Genomic DNA, 17,616 nt, shown 5'->3' on the forward strand with positions numbered 1-17,616 from the left:
TAAAGCTAAATGGAATGTATAATTGCATGCTAACACTATTCTAAGAACTTTACACAGAATATCTAATTTTCATAGTAACTCTATGAAGTACATACTGTTAATATCACCATATAATGGATAAGATTTCTAAGATCTAAGCTTTCTAAGATTTCTAAGATCATGAATCAGAATGGCTGTGCTGGCTCCCTCCCACCACAATCAATCCACAGAAAGTACAGAAAGGAAAAAGAAACAAATTCCAGGAATTTACAGGCCAACACACATGCAAACACACAAGCAACACACACACACACACACCCCATCCCCAGTGTGACAACAAACTGGCACCATATGTTATCTGAAGCAAAGTTATTGAAAAAATGTTTCAATTATTCAAAATAAGCATTAAAATAGACTTTGGGAAATAAGGAAAGGTACTGTCAATATGAAATTCAAACAAAAATTACCTAAAAAGAGCCAATCTGAAATATTAGGGAAAAAAATAATCACTGAAATAAGTAACTCAATGGATAATATAAAAAGCAGAAGAGATAGAGCAAAAAAATATAACTTAGTGAACTAGGAGATCAGAATGAGGCAAAAGAAAAGCTGTAAGATATGAAAGCTAAAAGCAGAAGGGCAGGCATTTACTAATAATAGTCTCAGAAGGAGATGAAATTAAAAACGAAGAGGATGAGTTTTTTGAAGAACAACAGACATAAGTATCTCGGAATTATAGATCAAGAAACTGAGGCAGAGAGAAGTCAAATAACTTGACAAAGGTCAAGATTCAAACCTAGGTGGTCTTTCTCAAGGGCTCTTGTTCTTTAACGACAATGCTGTACTGACTCAGGGCTAGAGATAAATTCAGCATCCAAAATAGTTCAGGAGGACTAGAATGAGCTTTGCCACCCTAGGATTTTGCAGTAACTAAAGATAAAATCTACATTCTCCAGTATTATACGCTTGATAACACTGAAAATGTTTTTTCATAAACCCTTAGTATTGATCAAGAAGTATGAGGAAGTGAAGAAAAAGGGACACTTGTGCACTGTTGGTGGGAATAGAAATTGGTACAACCATTATGGAAAATTCCTCAAAAAAACCTTGCAAATGAAACTATATGATCTAATAATTTCACTTCTGGGTATTAATCTGAAGGAAAGCAAAACACTCAAAAAGATACCTGAACCCTCATATTCATCACAGCATTATTTACAATAGCCAAGACATGGAAACAACCTAAGTGTCCACTGATGGATGAATGGATAAATATATTGTGGTACATATATAAAATGGAATATTATTTGGCCACAAGAAAATAAGGAAATCCTGTCAATGCAATAACATGGAGGGAATCTTGAAGGCATCATGCTAAGGGAAATAAATCGGACGAGAAAAACAAATACCTGTGATCTCACTTACACATGGAATCTAAAAAGCTGAATTCATAGAAACAGAGTAGAGTGCTGGTTACCAGGAGCTGAGGTTGTGTGTAAAATGGGGAGATGTCTGTCAAAGGGTAAGATGAGTAAGTTCTGGCGATGTAACGTATAGCATGGCAACTACAGTTAGTAATAATGTAGTGTATATTTCAAAGTTGCTAAGAGAGTTGATATTAAAAAAGGTTTTTTTCAAAGATTTTATTTATTTATTTGACAGAGAGATCACAAGTAGACAGAGAGGCAGGCACAGAGAGAGAGAGGGAAGCAGGCTCCCTGCTGAGCAGAGAGCCCGATGTGGGACTCGATCCCAGGACCCTGAGATCATGACCTGAGCTGAAGGCAGCAGCTTAACCTACTGAGCCACCCAGGCGCCCCGATATTAAAAGTTTTTTATCACAAGAAAAAAATCTGTAACTATGAGTGGTGATGGATGTTAACTAGACTTACTGTGGTAATCATTTAGCAATATATATATATATATATATATATATATATATATATATACTGAATCATTATGTTGTACACAAGCAATTATATGTCAATTAGATATCAATGAAAAAGAAAGTTGGAAATTAAAAAAGGACTGTGAAGTCATACCAAAACTTCTTCCACAAGCTTAATCACATAATTAATGTCAGCACAATAGAGTGTAGTAGTTAAAGAGTATGGGGTCTGGTTATGGTACTGAGATCAAATACAGATGCCACCAGTTCTCTGGTATAACTTCATCATCTATAAGAAAAACAGACTGTACCAGCTTTGTAAGGTGGCTATAAGAATTAAAAAAATAATAAAGCAATAAATAAATGATTCAATACAAGTAAAGCCCTTAGTACAGTGTCTTGCATAAAAAGCACTCAATAATTGTTAGCTACTGTTTATCATTATTATTTTTTTAAAGATTTTATTTATTTATTTGACAGAGATCAAAAGCAGGCAGAGAGGCAGGCAGACAGAGAGAGGAGGAACCAGGCTCCCCGCCGAGCAGAGAGCCTGATGCGGAACTCGATCCCAGGACCCTGAGATCATGACCTGAGTCGAAGGCAGAGGCTTATTAATCCACTGAGCCACCAGGCATCTGTTTATCATTATTCCTAATTCAAAGGTTTAGCTGATAATAACTACAAAGGCAAATCACGCTACTAAATACCTTATATCTACAAAACAGTAGTGAACCCTGTTAAAAATACAGATTCCCAGGGTTCACATGCAGAAATTGATTCAGTAGGTCTTAGATGGAAGTCAGGAATCTGCATTTTTATCAAGCTGCCAGGCGATCCTGATGCTATTCAGAATCTATTCAGATGCTATTACTCTTAGTCCAAGAATTACACACAAGAAAAAACACAATTTTAAAGGCATGCAAACCACTGCCTTACAACCATCAGCATGCAATTATAGGACAAAAATCCATTTATTCACTTGTCACATTTTTAACAAATACTTGCTATGTGCTAGGTATTATGCCAGATGCTAGGAATATAGTGATAAAGATTCAATGACACAATTCCTACCCTCAGAGGCCAGTAGTAGGAAGCTTATAATCTAGAAAGAACAGACACATCTGTTTCTGCTTTTGAATTCTTAATAAATAAATGAGTTAAAATTTGTTTAATCAGTCAGCATTTACTAAATACAAACCTCGTATTTTAAATTTCAGAACTTCCATAATCTTGAGTAGCAGATCTTTCTAGTGTTTTAAAAGGAGACACTTGCTGAAGTCTACCTCACACCCTCCCCAATGGAATCTTATATTCCACTCCCAACTCTGCCAGTAAGGTGGCCTCATGGATGTTGATGTTTCCATTAGAAGTGATTTGCAAGGCATCTTGCCAGGGTTAGGGAGGCTGCTATTCAGGGGCATCACTGGCATTGAAGTCCATTTAATCTAAGTGTTTTCCTTAAAATACTCAATAACCTTGTCTCCTTAATAATTCTTGTGTTATAAGGTAATACAATCAAAATAAGACACAAAGCAGCACTTTATTTATTTTTAAATGTACCCTCTTTGCTTTTTTTTTTTTTTTAAGATTTTATTTATTTGACAGAGAGAAACACAGTAAGAGAGACAAAGCAGCACTTTAAATAAAGCATGGTCAGGGTTGCCTGGGTGGCTCAGTCAGTTAAGCACCTGCTTTCAGCTCAGGTCATGATCCCAGAGTCCTGGGATCAAGCTCCCTGATGGCTCCCTGCTCAGGGGGGAACCTGCTTCTCCTTCTCCTTCTGTCCCTTCCTCCGCTTTTGTGCGCTCTCTCTCACTCTCTCTCAAATAAATAAATAAATAATCTTTAAAAGCAACCACGGTCAGTCTATTGTTTTTCTGGTTTGTGGAGGGACACTAGAAGCACCTCTTCACTTTAAAAAATCACTTAAAGTGGTATCAGCTGGATATAAGGTAGACAATTCCAAAGTTGCATGTATTATTTAAGAAAAAAATCTTTGAATGTTAGAAAGGGTACTAGTAGTTCATAGTCAAATGCATGCTAATATCATTAAAAGTGATTATCAATATCTAATATTATTCACTCTTGATTATAATTGATCTCTAGAAGAATCCAAGCCTCAAATACCCATCTCTTCCACAGTCTAGGTGAGATTACTGTCTCTGGCTCCTAAATATTTTTAGTCTTCTACTAATCTGTCTATGTGAAACTTAATCTCTTAAGGATTAGGACTTCACGACTCCTCTGAAATTCTAGAAATTTATGTCTATACTGGTTTCAGAGAAATGGACCAAGTATAATGGCAATGAGAGTTGACAATTACAGAAACAAAAATAGCAGCTAACCTTTGAGCACTTACTATGTGTTAGGCAGGGGCTTTATGTGGATTATCTCCTCTGTGAGAAAGGTACTACTATCTCATGTTCTTTTCTAAGTGAAGCTTAGAAAACTTATGTGGCGTGCCTAAGATTACATCCTAAAAAGAGTGGTTGACAGGTGATTAGAAAAAGGAATGGGTTTAAACCATTTGCTCTTTTTACTATGTATCAACCATCCCAAAAAGCACTGAATATAATTATAACCTACAAAGAAATTATAAAATTAAAACAATTTCTCTGGCATATATTATGATTTCTAGTGGTCTATTCTTATTCAGATGAATAATCATTTTTATGCCAGTGAATACAAAGAAACAATACTAGAACTTGTTTTATTGAATAATAAACATATAACTTGAGATAAATGAGGCAGAAAAGTAGGAAACTACATCAAACCTCAATTATGCTTCAGTTAGGAGCATGGCTCCTTATAGGTACAAGTCAACAAAAATTGGGTTCATGTGCCACCATGTGGTTAATATGCTATAGGTTACTGATACTTGCCCTACAATTAAATGGGCCCTTCTGAACATTTATTCCTCAAAATAAATGTATGGAAGTTTCCTAAATAGGCTGAAATTATCAAATTATTTTAGTGTGAATATTTCTCACTCGTGTTAAAAAAGACCAAGGTAAAATCCTATATTAACACTGCATAGTAACATCACTGTTTAGTAAACTATGCTCTGAGGTATTAAAACTTTAATAAAGAATAAGGACAAAGGGAGAAAATTGTACACAAGATCAGGGTTGAAGAAGCAGACCCAAAGCTTCACTTTGGATACTTTAGCGGGGAGCCTGTTTCCCTCTCTCTCTCTCTCTGCCTGCCTCTCCATCTACTTGTGATTTCTGTCAAATAAATAAATAAAATCTTAAAAAAAAAAAGACATAGGCAGTACAGTGCTAGAAAAGGGAAGTACAAAAAAAAAACTTTTATGCCAGGTTTACTGACTTCTTTTAATAAAGGTACAGAACTTAAGCTGTATACTCACTTAAGCATATTATGAAACATGACCCCGACTAAGATTTTCATCTCTGGTATCTGTGTAATTCGTATTATTATGTTCAGTTAGCTAGCATATAGTACATCATAAATTTTGTTGTAGTGTTCAACGATTCATTATTCATAAGTTTACTATCAGAAAAGATACTCTGCCTCACATAGTCTACATAAACATTAACCGAAACAAGTTATTACTTTAACAGTTAAAAAATAAAAGTTAAGAATCAGTCAACAAATCTTTATCACTAGAAACTTATGTTAAACTGTAAGTTTAGATCATGTTGGAAGTTTCAAAGTGGCTGAAAACATTATTACCACGAACAACTAAAGAGCTGAACCAACACTTTCTGGACATGATTCAGAAGACCCCAAAATCAATATATTTAAATAATGAGTTCGAAGGACAACAAGACTGTTACATTTCAAAAAAAGAAAAGCAGTACCAACAACAGCAAGAAACCAATGAGGCGATTTAACAAAATATAACTTATGGGGTGGGGTGGAGAACAGAGCTGACTAAGATAGTTAATTCAGTACAGAACTGAAGACACGAATTAAAAGCTCCATTTCTCTTCCTTTCACACACCTGCTGTCACAGACAAATCACTGTTCATTTCAATTTTACTACTTGCAGTAATAAGTCTGGCACTGCCTTTCAATGATATATAGATCATTAAGGAACAATAAAAAGTCTACTTAAATATCACTATAAAGGCAACTTAAATTTCAAGAAAGGCCATATAAAAGTGCCAGCATTATATTATCCACTACGGATGAAAAGAAAAGGAGCAAAGGATATAGTTCTTGCCTTTAAAGAGCTGCAAAGATAAAGACAAGAAAAACAGTCAAGTGGTTAATAAATTAAGTCTGAGATAGTAAATTTAATTTTAAAAAATTTAAAAAAAGAAAGTAGGGCAGTAAAATAAAGTAAACGAGAACAGAAATACAGGAGGAGGAATTACACAGTAATTAAAGAGGATATGATAAGGCAGAAAAAGATACAATAATCACATACCAAGTAAGCTGAAAATAAACACTTCAGAAAATATCAAAAGGCAATAAAAATTAACTCAAAAGGCATGCAATTTAATTATTTAGATAAAAGCAATTTGAAGGGGAAATGAAAATATATCATTTTTATCAGTCCTTCATCTTGAACATGATGTATAAAAAAGGAAGGTATCTGCAATTATACTATAGTAACAGGAACCAACTCTGAAATGTCATTAATAAGAGCAGGCTCAAATACTAAGAAATCCTGTACTATGAATTTCAACAACACCCACTTGTACCTATTTCAGAGAGGACCAATTTTCAAATTCTTATTAAAGGAAATCAAAACCAAACAGTAGTGTGTAAAGTTAAATGAAATTCTAAATATAAGCCTAGGGAACAAAGTTAACATTTACTGAACATCCTATATTATTGTTTTGAAATTAAAGAGTTACCTGAATAAACTGGGAAAAAAAGGCATCCTAACAGGTATCTTTGCATCTATTTTCCTTTCTCCAATCCATCCTAAACACTGATACCCAAAGTGATTTTTCTAAAATAAAAACTTGATGTTGGCGGTTTTCTTAAAATCATTACAATAGATCCAACAGCCTGTAACACAATGTCCAAACTCTAACTTCTATGATCTGATTCTTGTGTCTCTCTAGTCTTTTATCTCCTCCCAATGCCTACTCTCCCTTACTCTATCTCCTTTTACTCCATTACTTTTAAACTAAAGGCTCCTAAAACTTGCCTTGCTGTTTGATGCGCATGTTTCTTTATCCTGCTCTTCCTCTTGAAGGGCCTTCACCTTTTGCCCTCATAGCAATGCAAATTGCTACCCACTTCTATTTCCAACATCAGTTCAAGTCCTCCTAACTTCCCATCTCCAACTTTTCCAAGAAAGAACTGACTATTCCTTCCTTGATGTCTATACAGATTTTGTATTATAGGATCCATAACTTTTATTACATCTACTTGCTTATAATAAGTAAACTGATTGGACTCTTTAGGGGCAGGAACCTAGTCTTATTTACCAATGTATCCTTAGTAACAGCATAAACAGTAGTTTGCAGGTATCTGAAAAGTTTTTAATCAATGAATGAATAAGCTTCATTATTTAGGTAAATTTTTCACTGCCTACCTACTGAAAGCTACAGTTTAGCATCAGTTATTGGGTTCTCTCATTTATTTTCTTGAAGTGTTTGATTCACTCCATAACCAGCACCCTATTACTATAAGGCCTCATTCCACATTTTACTACCAGGCTAATTTTCCAAAAGCCTACATTCATCATATAACAGGCCCATTCATAAACTTATAGTGAATACTATTTTAAATCCAAATGCCTCCACTTACCTTTCATGGCTCTCCATAAGCTGGCTCCACCTAATCCACACCTCACCCACCCAATTTCAACTCTTTACCTGGCCAATCTCTTCATCATACCTTGAGTCAGGTACCTAAATCATTATCTTTCCCTTTGCCCAAATTGTTTCACGCTGCATTCAAACCTCATTATTTCCTAATCCAATCAAATACTAACCACCTTTTATTAGCCAGTCAGATTTTTTTCCCACCAAAACTGTACCTGAATGCTCCATTTTCCATTTTTTCAACCATACACTATTTGGTCAACACATTAAGTACCAGTCACATCCGCACTTGATTATTTTTCTTGAAATAATGCTACCTTTCTCTCCCCAAATACACCATCACTTCCTTCAGGTAAATCTCATACAATACCCTATTTTATTTCCTTTTAGATCCCTGACAGTTCTTAGTTACTATGATAGTCAGAAAGGCACTGTGGTATAGTATACTGCTTTTTAAATTTTTTAAAAATATATTTATTTGTTTATCAGAGAGTGAGAGCTAACGAGCACAAGCAGGGAGAGCAGCAGGCAGAGGGAGGAGCAGGCTCCCCGCTGAGCAAGGAGCCTGATGTGGGACTTAATCCCAAGACCCCAGGGTCATGACCTGAGCCACCCAGGCATCCCCAGCACCCTGTTTTAAAACCTTTTTTAAAAAGCACTAATAGGGGCACCTGGGTGGCTCAGTGGGTTAAGCCTCTGCCTTGGGCTCAGGTCATGATCTCAGCGTCCTGGGAAGAGCATTGGGCTCTCTGCTCAGCGGGGAGCCTGCCCCCCCCACCCGCCTCTCCGCCTACTTGTTATCTCTGTGTGTGTGTGTCAAATAAATAAGTAAAATCTCCCTGATATGAGGAAGTGGTGATGCAACATGGGGGCTTAAGTGGGTAGGAGAAGAATAAATGAAACAAGATGGGATTGGGAGGGAGACAAACCATAAGTGACTCTTAATCTCACAAAACAAACTGAGGGTTGCTGGGGGGAGGGGGTTTGGGAGAAGGGGGTGGGATTATGGACATTGGGGAGGGTATGTGCTTTGGTGAGTGCTGTGAAGTGTGTAAACCTGGTGATTCACAGACCTGTACCCCTGGGGATAAAAATATATGTTTATAAAAAATAAAAAATTAAAAAAAAAATATGCAACTGTAAGAAATAATAAAAAAAAAAATAAAAATAAAAAAAATAAAAAAAATAAAAAATTAAAAAAAAATCTTAAAAAAAGAAAGCACTATTAAGTTATGGGAATAAAAAGCAGATACTAAAAAAAAAAACCCCTAACATCCTCTGTTTAAATTAAATCATATGTTGCAACCCAATGCATAAAAGAGATAAAAGGAGAGGGATTCTGATTGAAATGGGATATGGGGTTTGCAGTGCTGCCTGTCTGGCCTTCCACTACTCACTTAGCCACAAGGTAGCCCTGGAGCACCTCTGCTAATCTACTGGAGGTTCCTTCGAATACAGTTTGAAAACTGTTAAATTCAAGTTCTAGCTCTAACACTTATTGGTAACATACTCTTGGGTAGTCACAAACTAAACTTCAGTTTCCTAAGATAATAAATATGTATGAGTAAGTCCTTTGTAAAATGAAAGCTTTCTATAAATTTGAGGAATTTACCACTTCATAAGCTATGAGCTAAACTGGCTATATTATACAATCTCAACAGTTACACCACACAATGGTATTACCTGTGAAAGAATTCTATATTTTAAAATCCAACTTTATTTAAAATAAAGCATTCTAAATGTCATTCAACTCTAGGAATCCTGGGTCCTCTGCTTTATTTCTTCTACTTGGACTTAACTGTCTAATCTCTACTTGGGGAGCAATAAAGTATATAATGATAAGAGTACATGCTTTCAAGTTGGGCAAACTTGGTTTGAAGGCCAGCTTCACCACTAATTAGGTGGGTAAACTTGGGTAAGTTACATAACCTCTTCAAATCTTAATTTCCTCATCTCAAACATGAAAACAGCATTGTTAGCTTTTCAGATGCCACTAGATTAAGGAAGATAATCTGAACAAACTGTTTTGCATACAATATGAAACACAGTAAGAAACCAGTAAAAGTTAACTATTATTTTCCTTTTGGGAAGAGCTGTGGGAGAGTTGAAGCACTCTGTGTTAATGTATCATTCAGTCCTCCTTTTTCTTTTGTTCTCGGGCAAACGGTTATAGCACCAAAAGCAAAACACAGTAAGTAAAGTCTATAAATGAAAAAAGCACGACACCTTTAACAACTCAGATTACCAAATTATAAAACATATGGTTTCTTTCCAGACATCCTATAACAATTAAATAGCATTTCTTTCCCGCTGGATTTTTAAAATCTTCTTTAAAGCACAGACAATGCCTTGTTGTTCTTAGTATACCCTCACAGTATACCTCAAAGTCAGCAAATAATCAATAAATGTTTATCAATGTAAACAAATATTCCTAAAATCAGAAATTTACCATATAGTGAGCAACTTCAAAGCAACTGCTTCCTGAATGTTTGCTTCCTATCAGAAATATTACTAAGTATGATATATTTCTTACAAAAACTGAAGCTTAGAGTTAAGTATAATTTTAGGAAAGATACTAATTAGATAAAAATCATTCTCAAATTGAAAAGGGAAATTTCACTATTTTTAAAGTCCACGTCCTTTAAAGAAAACTTCTTGCCATACAGAATTAAGTAACTAGTAAGAAAGCTGTTGGGAATATAAGAATTAAATCAAGGCAAGTGAACACTATGTAGCTGTTTTTTAAAAAAGTAGAAGTGTATGTACCAATATGGAAAGATGTTCAAGAAACACCTAGGTAAAAAGAACAAGTCATAGAAGAATATATATGATATGATTCCATTTGTGTTTGTTTTTAAAGGAATACAAATTTACATACAGAAAAAATTCCAAAGACTATTCAAGATCCTATTCATATTCTCTAATAACATAATTAAGAAAGTCAATTCACTATCAGTTTAATATTTCATAACATTAAAATGAAATTATATCCTTAAAGTGTTTTAAATATAACATTAAAAAAGCAGATTTAAACCCCCATGTGGCCCTAAGCCATTATCAAAGGGATTTGATAAGAGACTGTCACAAAAACTCTTTTTTCCTAGATGCACTATCAGTAAACTTTATTTTTTTATTATTTTTTAGTGTTCCATGATTCATTATTTGCTTATCAGTAAACTTTAAATGTAATAGTTCACTGATTAGAGAAACAAAATATTTTTTTATATAGACAAAATATATTTTTAAAAAACCTCCAAATGGTTAATGTTCATGTTACTTGAATTGACACGTATATTAAAGGTTAACTGGAGAAATCACTGATTCATGTTACCATTAGATAGTTATTTATTACTCCTACCTTTTGTTGCTTTAATTGTGTCTAACCATATGAAGAACTGAGAGGTTCTTCATAGAAGGTTTGGGGGCTTTTTTGTTTTGTTTTGTTTTTCTTTTTTAAACAAATGACTAAAGTTACTTTGGTAGAGTGATACCATAACTGGGGAGCTGCTCTTTCAAGTCTCAGCTACATGGAACATTAAATGCTTGAATTTGAAGCCAAGACAACAGGAAAAGCAACCCCTCAACAATTCCCCCTAAAATGGCCTTTTAGATTAACTAGAATATGTTTGAACATATTTAGATCATTATTTTAGACCAGAGAACATGTGGCTTTCTCTTATGTTCAAAAAGGTCAAAATGATATCTACCATCATAATAAATTTCTATACTAATCTAAATAATGTCTTTTTTAAAATCCAAGAACAATGGACCAGAAGACAGATTAGATACTACTCCTGGCTCTGCCACTTATTAGCTGGAAACCATGGGCAAGTCACTGAATATCTCTGACCCTAGGTTTCCCCACTTACATAAAATATAAGGGCTTGCCAAGATTACCTCTAAAAGCATCCTTTTCCAAGTGTGAAAGTCTTACTCGCTTTGTGACAGTGAAAAATATCAAGAGACACTTATTTGCTGATTCCTAACTGCTATATGACAGCAAAGGATGTTAAGGAAGATATATTTCAATTTCATATAGAAATATTAAAATTATATATGACCTCTACTGGAGATTATTAAAAGAGAAACATACTATTTCCTTTACGGTTTCTGCACAGCAACTTTTTCCCACAGGGCTGAAATTTTTACTTGGCATAAAATACACATTTCAGATTATAGTATCTTTTTGCAGTTTTATGTGGAGAACTGACTAAGCACCCTCTTATTGAAATACAATTTTATTCTTTTTGAAACAATCTGAAATACAGCCTTAGTTAAATGACTAACTTTCACCATAATAGTAAAGTATCTTTGGTCCATGGTAGGTTTTTTTTTTTTTTAAGCTAATAATCTAAAGATATTTACCTTTGGCAGCATGGGAGTATCCCTCTTCTTCTTTTTTTCTGAATTAGGGTCATCTAATAAGTCTGGCTCAAAAGTATAAAGTTCAGTAAGCTCATTCATGGTAAAATGACGCTCAACCTGCTGCTGATCAACAACTCGGAAAGACAGTGACTGCTTAGTTACTTGCCGATCATAAATCTTATCTTCCATGGTTCCCTTTGTAAAAAGAAGGAATAATATATAAATAACAAAACTTCATAGTGATATACTCCCATAGAGCAAGTTTTATTAGCAATGCTGCTTAATTCATGAGAGATTTCATCTGTTCACCATAGTTTACCTTAAGAAAAAAGAAAAGTATATTACTGATAATCATCCTGTATTATCTGACCAATATACATGCAAGTTTTGCTTTACATATTTCTGTACTTAGTGGAAGTAGAGTAGTTAGATACCAAGGTGAACAGAAATAAAGAAGTAGATGAAATGACATTTTAGAGGGTTATAAAAATAGTAATTCAAGAAAGCAGTTTCGTACCTTCTCAGTGGAATATAAGCGCTCAATAGTTACTATAAAAAAACCTTTCTATCAAGTCTTACTTTCTATCATTTCGGGATAGAAAATTAACAAATAAAATGCCTTATCTACTACATATATATCATTTTAAGCCAGAATGTAAAGGAGCTTTTAATTTAAATGACAGGAAAGGGGTTATACTGCAGTTTGCCAATTATATTAAGTACCACAGAAGATCAAAAGAGTGAGGATTAATCTACCAATATAACTCAGTCTCTGGTTTAGAAGCCCAGATTTGGAGGCAGGTGGAGAGAATCGCATCTGTTCCCAAAACATGTGTAACAGTAAAAAGGCAACTTGATTCTATAAACCTGTATTACCTTATACTGCATCCACCTCTTTGATTTTACTCGTTTTTCTTAAATTTCAGTTTGTTTTTTAATATCTGAGTTTATATTTAAAGGAAATGACTTTAATATTCTTTTCCTAGAAGGTATTTAATATTCTTTGTAATGATTTTTTTGTCATTATAAGTTAACTTTTTCTTCGTACTTACCCATGTTCTTCAAATTAAGAGAGTATCTAGTAGCCACTCAAGACAATGATCATTTGACCTTTACATCTATAAGTAAATCAGATTAACTTATTTGCTTTTCTATGTATGCTAAGTAAAAGAACTATAAATGTTTAACTTTTTTGAACGAGCAAGAAAATTCTAAATCTGTTTACCCATGCAAATCCATCTCAATCTGAGAAAGCTGACATTATAGACATGGATGAACTACAAAACAGAAAATCCTAAGAAGCCAAAATTGACCTCTGCTGCTTTATGTATAGGATTAGGGTTGATGTTTTCAAATTTATTTGCTTCTCTATAATGCATACATGTTTGGCACTCTAAAAACATTATCAATTTCACCCAACATTTCACTATGAAAAAAGAAAATACAAACTGTAAACCTACCTGAGCTAAGAACCTATATACATACACAGGTTTAGTCTGTCCAAAGCGATACACTCGGAATATACTCTGGATGTCATAAGATGGATTCCAAGAAGCATCAAATATAATCACTCGATTGGCAGCTACCAAATTAATTCCAAGAGATCCTGCTTTGGTAGAAATGATAAACAATCGTCCTCTGAAAATAAAAACATGCATAAATGCTTTAGTAATAAGTTCTCCATAGATATTTTAATTATGATATGACTTTTTAATCCTAAGGTGGTTTTCTGAACAATTAGGAGTTCAAAGAATTCATTTCTCACTTACTGATGAAAACAAGACATGTCTAAGGAGTCAGGTTGAGGATTTATATGTACAGGAAGAATCCTACTGCTGGCAAACAAGAGTCTGATTTAGGAATAAAGATATATATGGAAAGCACATGTTTACAGAGTATTCAAGGTATATACAGATCAGTAAATGTAGAAAATCCATGTTTAACTCCAAAGTTCATACTGCGTTCAGTACTGTTATGAGCAATAGCTAAATATATCAAAATAAAGGACAGTGCGCAAGGGCCTAACTGTAGTAGGGATGAGTGAAAGGCAATTGTAATATAGTGTAATGACATACAGAGAGAATATGTAATAAACACAGGGAGAGGTTAGACAGATGCAAGATACTAAAGTAGTTAAAATTGAAGCAAGAAGAAAGAGGGCTCCAGGAAGGATGTGTTAAAAAAAAAAAAAAAGAAGAAAGACCAAAAACTAACTGTAAGATATCTGGGAATAAACCTAATCAAAGAGGTAAAATATCTGTACTCTAAGAACTATAGAACACTTATTAAAGAAATTGAAGAGGACACAAAGAAATGGATAAACATTCCATACTCCTGGATAGAAGAACAAATATTATTAAAATATCTAAACTATGAAAACCAATCTACACATTTAATGCAATCATGAAAGTATTTTTCACAAAGCTAGAACAATCCTAAAATATGTATGGAACCACAAAACATCGTGAATAGCCAGGCCATCTTGAAAATGAAAAGTAAAGCTGGAGGTATCATAATTCCAGACTTCAAGCTATATGACAAAGCTGTAGTGATCAAGACAATATGGTACTGGCATATAAAAAGACACATTTATCAATGGAACAGACTAGAAAATCTAGAAAAGGACCCTCAACTCTATGGTCAACTAATCCTTGACAAAGCAGGAAAAGAATGCCCAGTGGAAAAAAGGCAATCTCCTCAACAAATGGTGTTGGGAAATTGGACAGCCACATGCATAAGAATGAAAGGACCACTTTCTTCCACCACACACAAAAATAAATTCAAAATGGATGAAAGACCTAAATATGAGACAGGCATCCATCAAAATCCTAGAGGAGAACACAGGCAGCAACCTCTCTGACAACAGCCACAGCAACTTCTTACAAGATACATCTCCTGAGGCAAGGGAGAAAAAGCAAATATGAACTAGTGCAACTTCATCAAGGTAAAAATCTTCTGCACAGTGAAAGAAACAACAAAACTAAAAGGCAGCCCACAGAATGGGGAAGATATTTGCAAACGATATAACTGATGAAAAGGTTAGTATCTAAAATCTATAAAGAACTTAACAAACTCAATACCCATAAAACAAATAACCCAGTTAAGAAATGGGCAGAAGACATGAAAAAACACTTTTCCAAAGAAGACATACAAATAGCTAACAGACATATGAAAAGATGTTCAACACCACTCATCATCAGGGAAATACAAATCAAAATCACAATGAGATACTACCTTACACAGGTCAGAATGACTAAAATTAATAACAGAGGAAATGACAGGTGTTGGAGAGCATGCAGAAAAAGGGGAATCCTCTTACACTGTTGGTGGGAATACAAGCTGGTACAGCCACTTTGGAAAACAGTATGGAGATTCCTCAAGATGTTAAAAATAGAACTACCCAGCAATTACACTACTAGTTATTTAGCCAGAGGATATAAAAATACTGATTCAAAGGCACACATGCTCTCCTAATGTTTATAAGAGCAATGCCCACAATAGCCAAAATATGGAAAGAGCCCATGACCAATGAATGGATAAAAAAGATGTGGGGTGTGTGTGTGTGCGCGTGTGTACACACAGACACAGACACAGACAGAGTGGAATATTATTCTGCCATCAAAAAGAATGAAATCTTGCCATTAGCCATGATGTGGATGGAACTAGAGTGTATTATGCTAAGCAAAATAAGTCAGAGAAAGACAAATAGCATATGATTTCACTCATTTTTGGAATCAAGGAAACAAACAGATAAACATAGGGGAAAACAGAGAGGGAGGCAAACCATAAGAGACTCTGAACTGTAGAGAACAAAGTGAGGGCAGCTGGAGGGGACATGGGTATTAAGGAGGGCACTTGTGATGAGCACTGGGTGTTATATGTAAGTGATGAATTACTAATTTCTACTCCTGAAACCTCAATTACACTAAATGTTAAACAACTAGAATTTAAATAAAAACCTAAACAATAAATTTTAAAAAAGAAAGAAACTAATAGATTGCATGCTGTGCTATAACACAAGAATCTAAATTTCTGAGAATGTGGGAATGAATTAGTTGACAGGTTCATAGAAAACTAAGCAAATGTTAAAACAGAAACCATTAATTGAACAAAAATGAACATGTGCATGAAAAAGGGAAAAGTAATCATAGTATTGTAAATGGCTTGTGTGTGAATATTTACATAATCACAATAAAGCAAACACTCCAAATACTATAACATTACAAATAATTATAATATTGCAAATATTACAAAATTGCAAATATTACAAAAAATATTTGGGGAAAATAAATAAGGAAAAGCATGCATGTGCATGTGGATAAATTCCCATCTTAGATTTTAGAAAGAATATATGAAAGTAAATACCAGGAGAATTGCCAAGAGCTGAAATCTGTTACCTGGAGCAAGTTGTATGTACCATGTGTAGGAAGGGGTTGGTCAAGGGACTGGTTTTGATCTCAAGCCTTATAGAACCGTTTTTTAAAAATATGTTAATATATTACTTCAATATAAATAAAACCAATTTAGAAAGATTTTATGTAACATTTTTTAAAAATATAAACAAATCTAAAGAAAAAAACCTACTCAGTTCCATTCCCCAGAAACAAACTCCTTTCAAGTTATGGTATTTTTCTAAGTGTATATATTTTTGGTTTTCCATAGATATGGTATCTGTGTATATAGTTTATATTATGAGCATTTCCTCAAACATCTTGGTAAACACCATGCTTGGCAGCTAAATAATATTCCACTGGATGACTATATTATTTGTTTACTGTTGGCCAACTTAGGAGTGAGAAAACCCCTGGAATATAGCACACTTTCAAAATGCCTTTATACACCAAGCCTCACTTTCTGTAATTTCATGAAGGGAAATAAATAACTAAAATGCCATACTGACTCTATATATAGTATTATACACTAAAATGCAAAGATGCTCAAAATTTAAATAACAGAAGAGAGCTTAGAATTAAGTAAAATCCTGCAGAAAATAAACACAGGTGCTAAATTCATGTTTTATATTTACTTGGAGTTACCACATATCTAAGAACATAGGCTACAGAAATTAACAAATGCAAGAAAATATATTCATTCACAGTTACAGATAAGATCATAAAGTTGAAAATAAAGAATATGTACAACACAAAGGACTAGATTACACTCTGCCTATTCAATGAGTTACATTACCAATAAAAACCTACAATATTATGTGGAAAAAAAGCAGGATATAGAACATTATTAAGTATAACTGCAACTGCACTAAGAAACAAAACATATACATACATACAATGTTAACAATTCTCTTTGTGGTCAATGAAATTATGATACTTATTTTCTTTACATTTCTCTGTATTACTACAAACTGTGCTTTGTTTAATTAATGGACATATTTAAGGGATTATGGACAACTGGGGCACCACAATTATTCCAGTTATTTATATCTATTCTACACCAGTAAAAGGATCAAGCATACAGAATGGCATAAACTACATAGGTTAAACACACACACACGCATACTAGGAAACCCTGTAGAGAACTTCAAAATTCTTTGGTAGTTGAATGGGCTTAATAAGCATGTTTATCAAATTGCTATACATCCCAAGTACTGAATTAGACTGCTAATACAAAAGATGA

The 17,616-nt window shown here is 34.0% G+C and overlaps 1 protein-coding gene across 6 annotated transcripts in view; it reads right to left on the minus strand.

The window, feature by feature from the left end:
* The window catches only part of ATRX (ATRX chromatin remodeler), a 300,618-nt gene that overhangs the window by 16,543 nt on the left and 266,459 nt on the right, over positions 1–17,616 (minus strand). For all 6 annotated transcript variants that reach the window (XM_059158234.1, XM_059158233.1, XM_059158232.1 and 3 more), the window contains 2 exons: positions 13,443–13,620; positions 11,983–12,177 (listed from right to left, as the gene is read on the minus strand). In XM_059158234.1, coding sequence (XP_059014217.1) covers positions 11,983–12,177; positions 13,443–13,620 — 373 coding nt within the window. The remainder of the gene's footprint in view (positions 1–11,982; positions 12,178–13,442; positions 13,621–17,616) is intronic.

This window comes from Mustela lutreola, chromosome X (genome assembly GCF_030435805.1).
Source record: "Mustela lutreola isolate mMusLut2 chromosome X, mMusLut2.pri, whole genome shotgun sequence".
Classification (NCBI taxonomy): Eukaryota; Metazoa; Chordata; class Mammalia; order Carnivora; family Mustelidae; genus Mustela; species Mustela lutreola.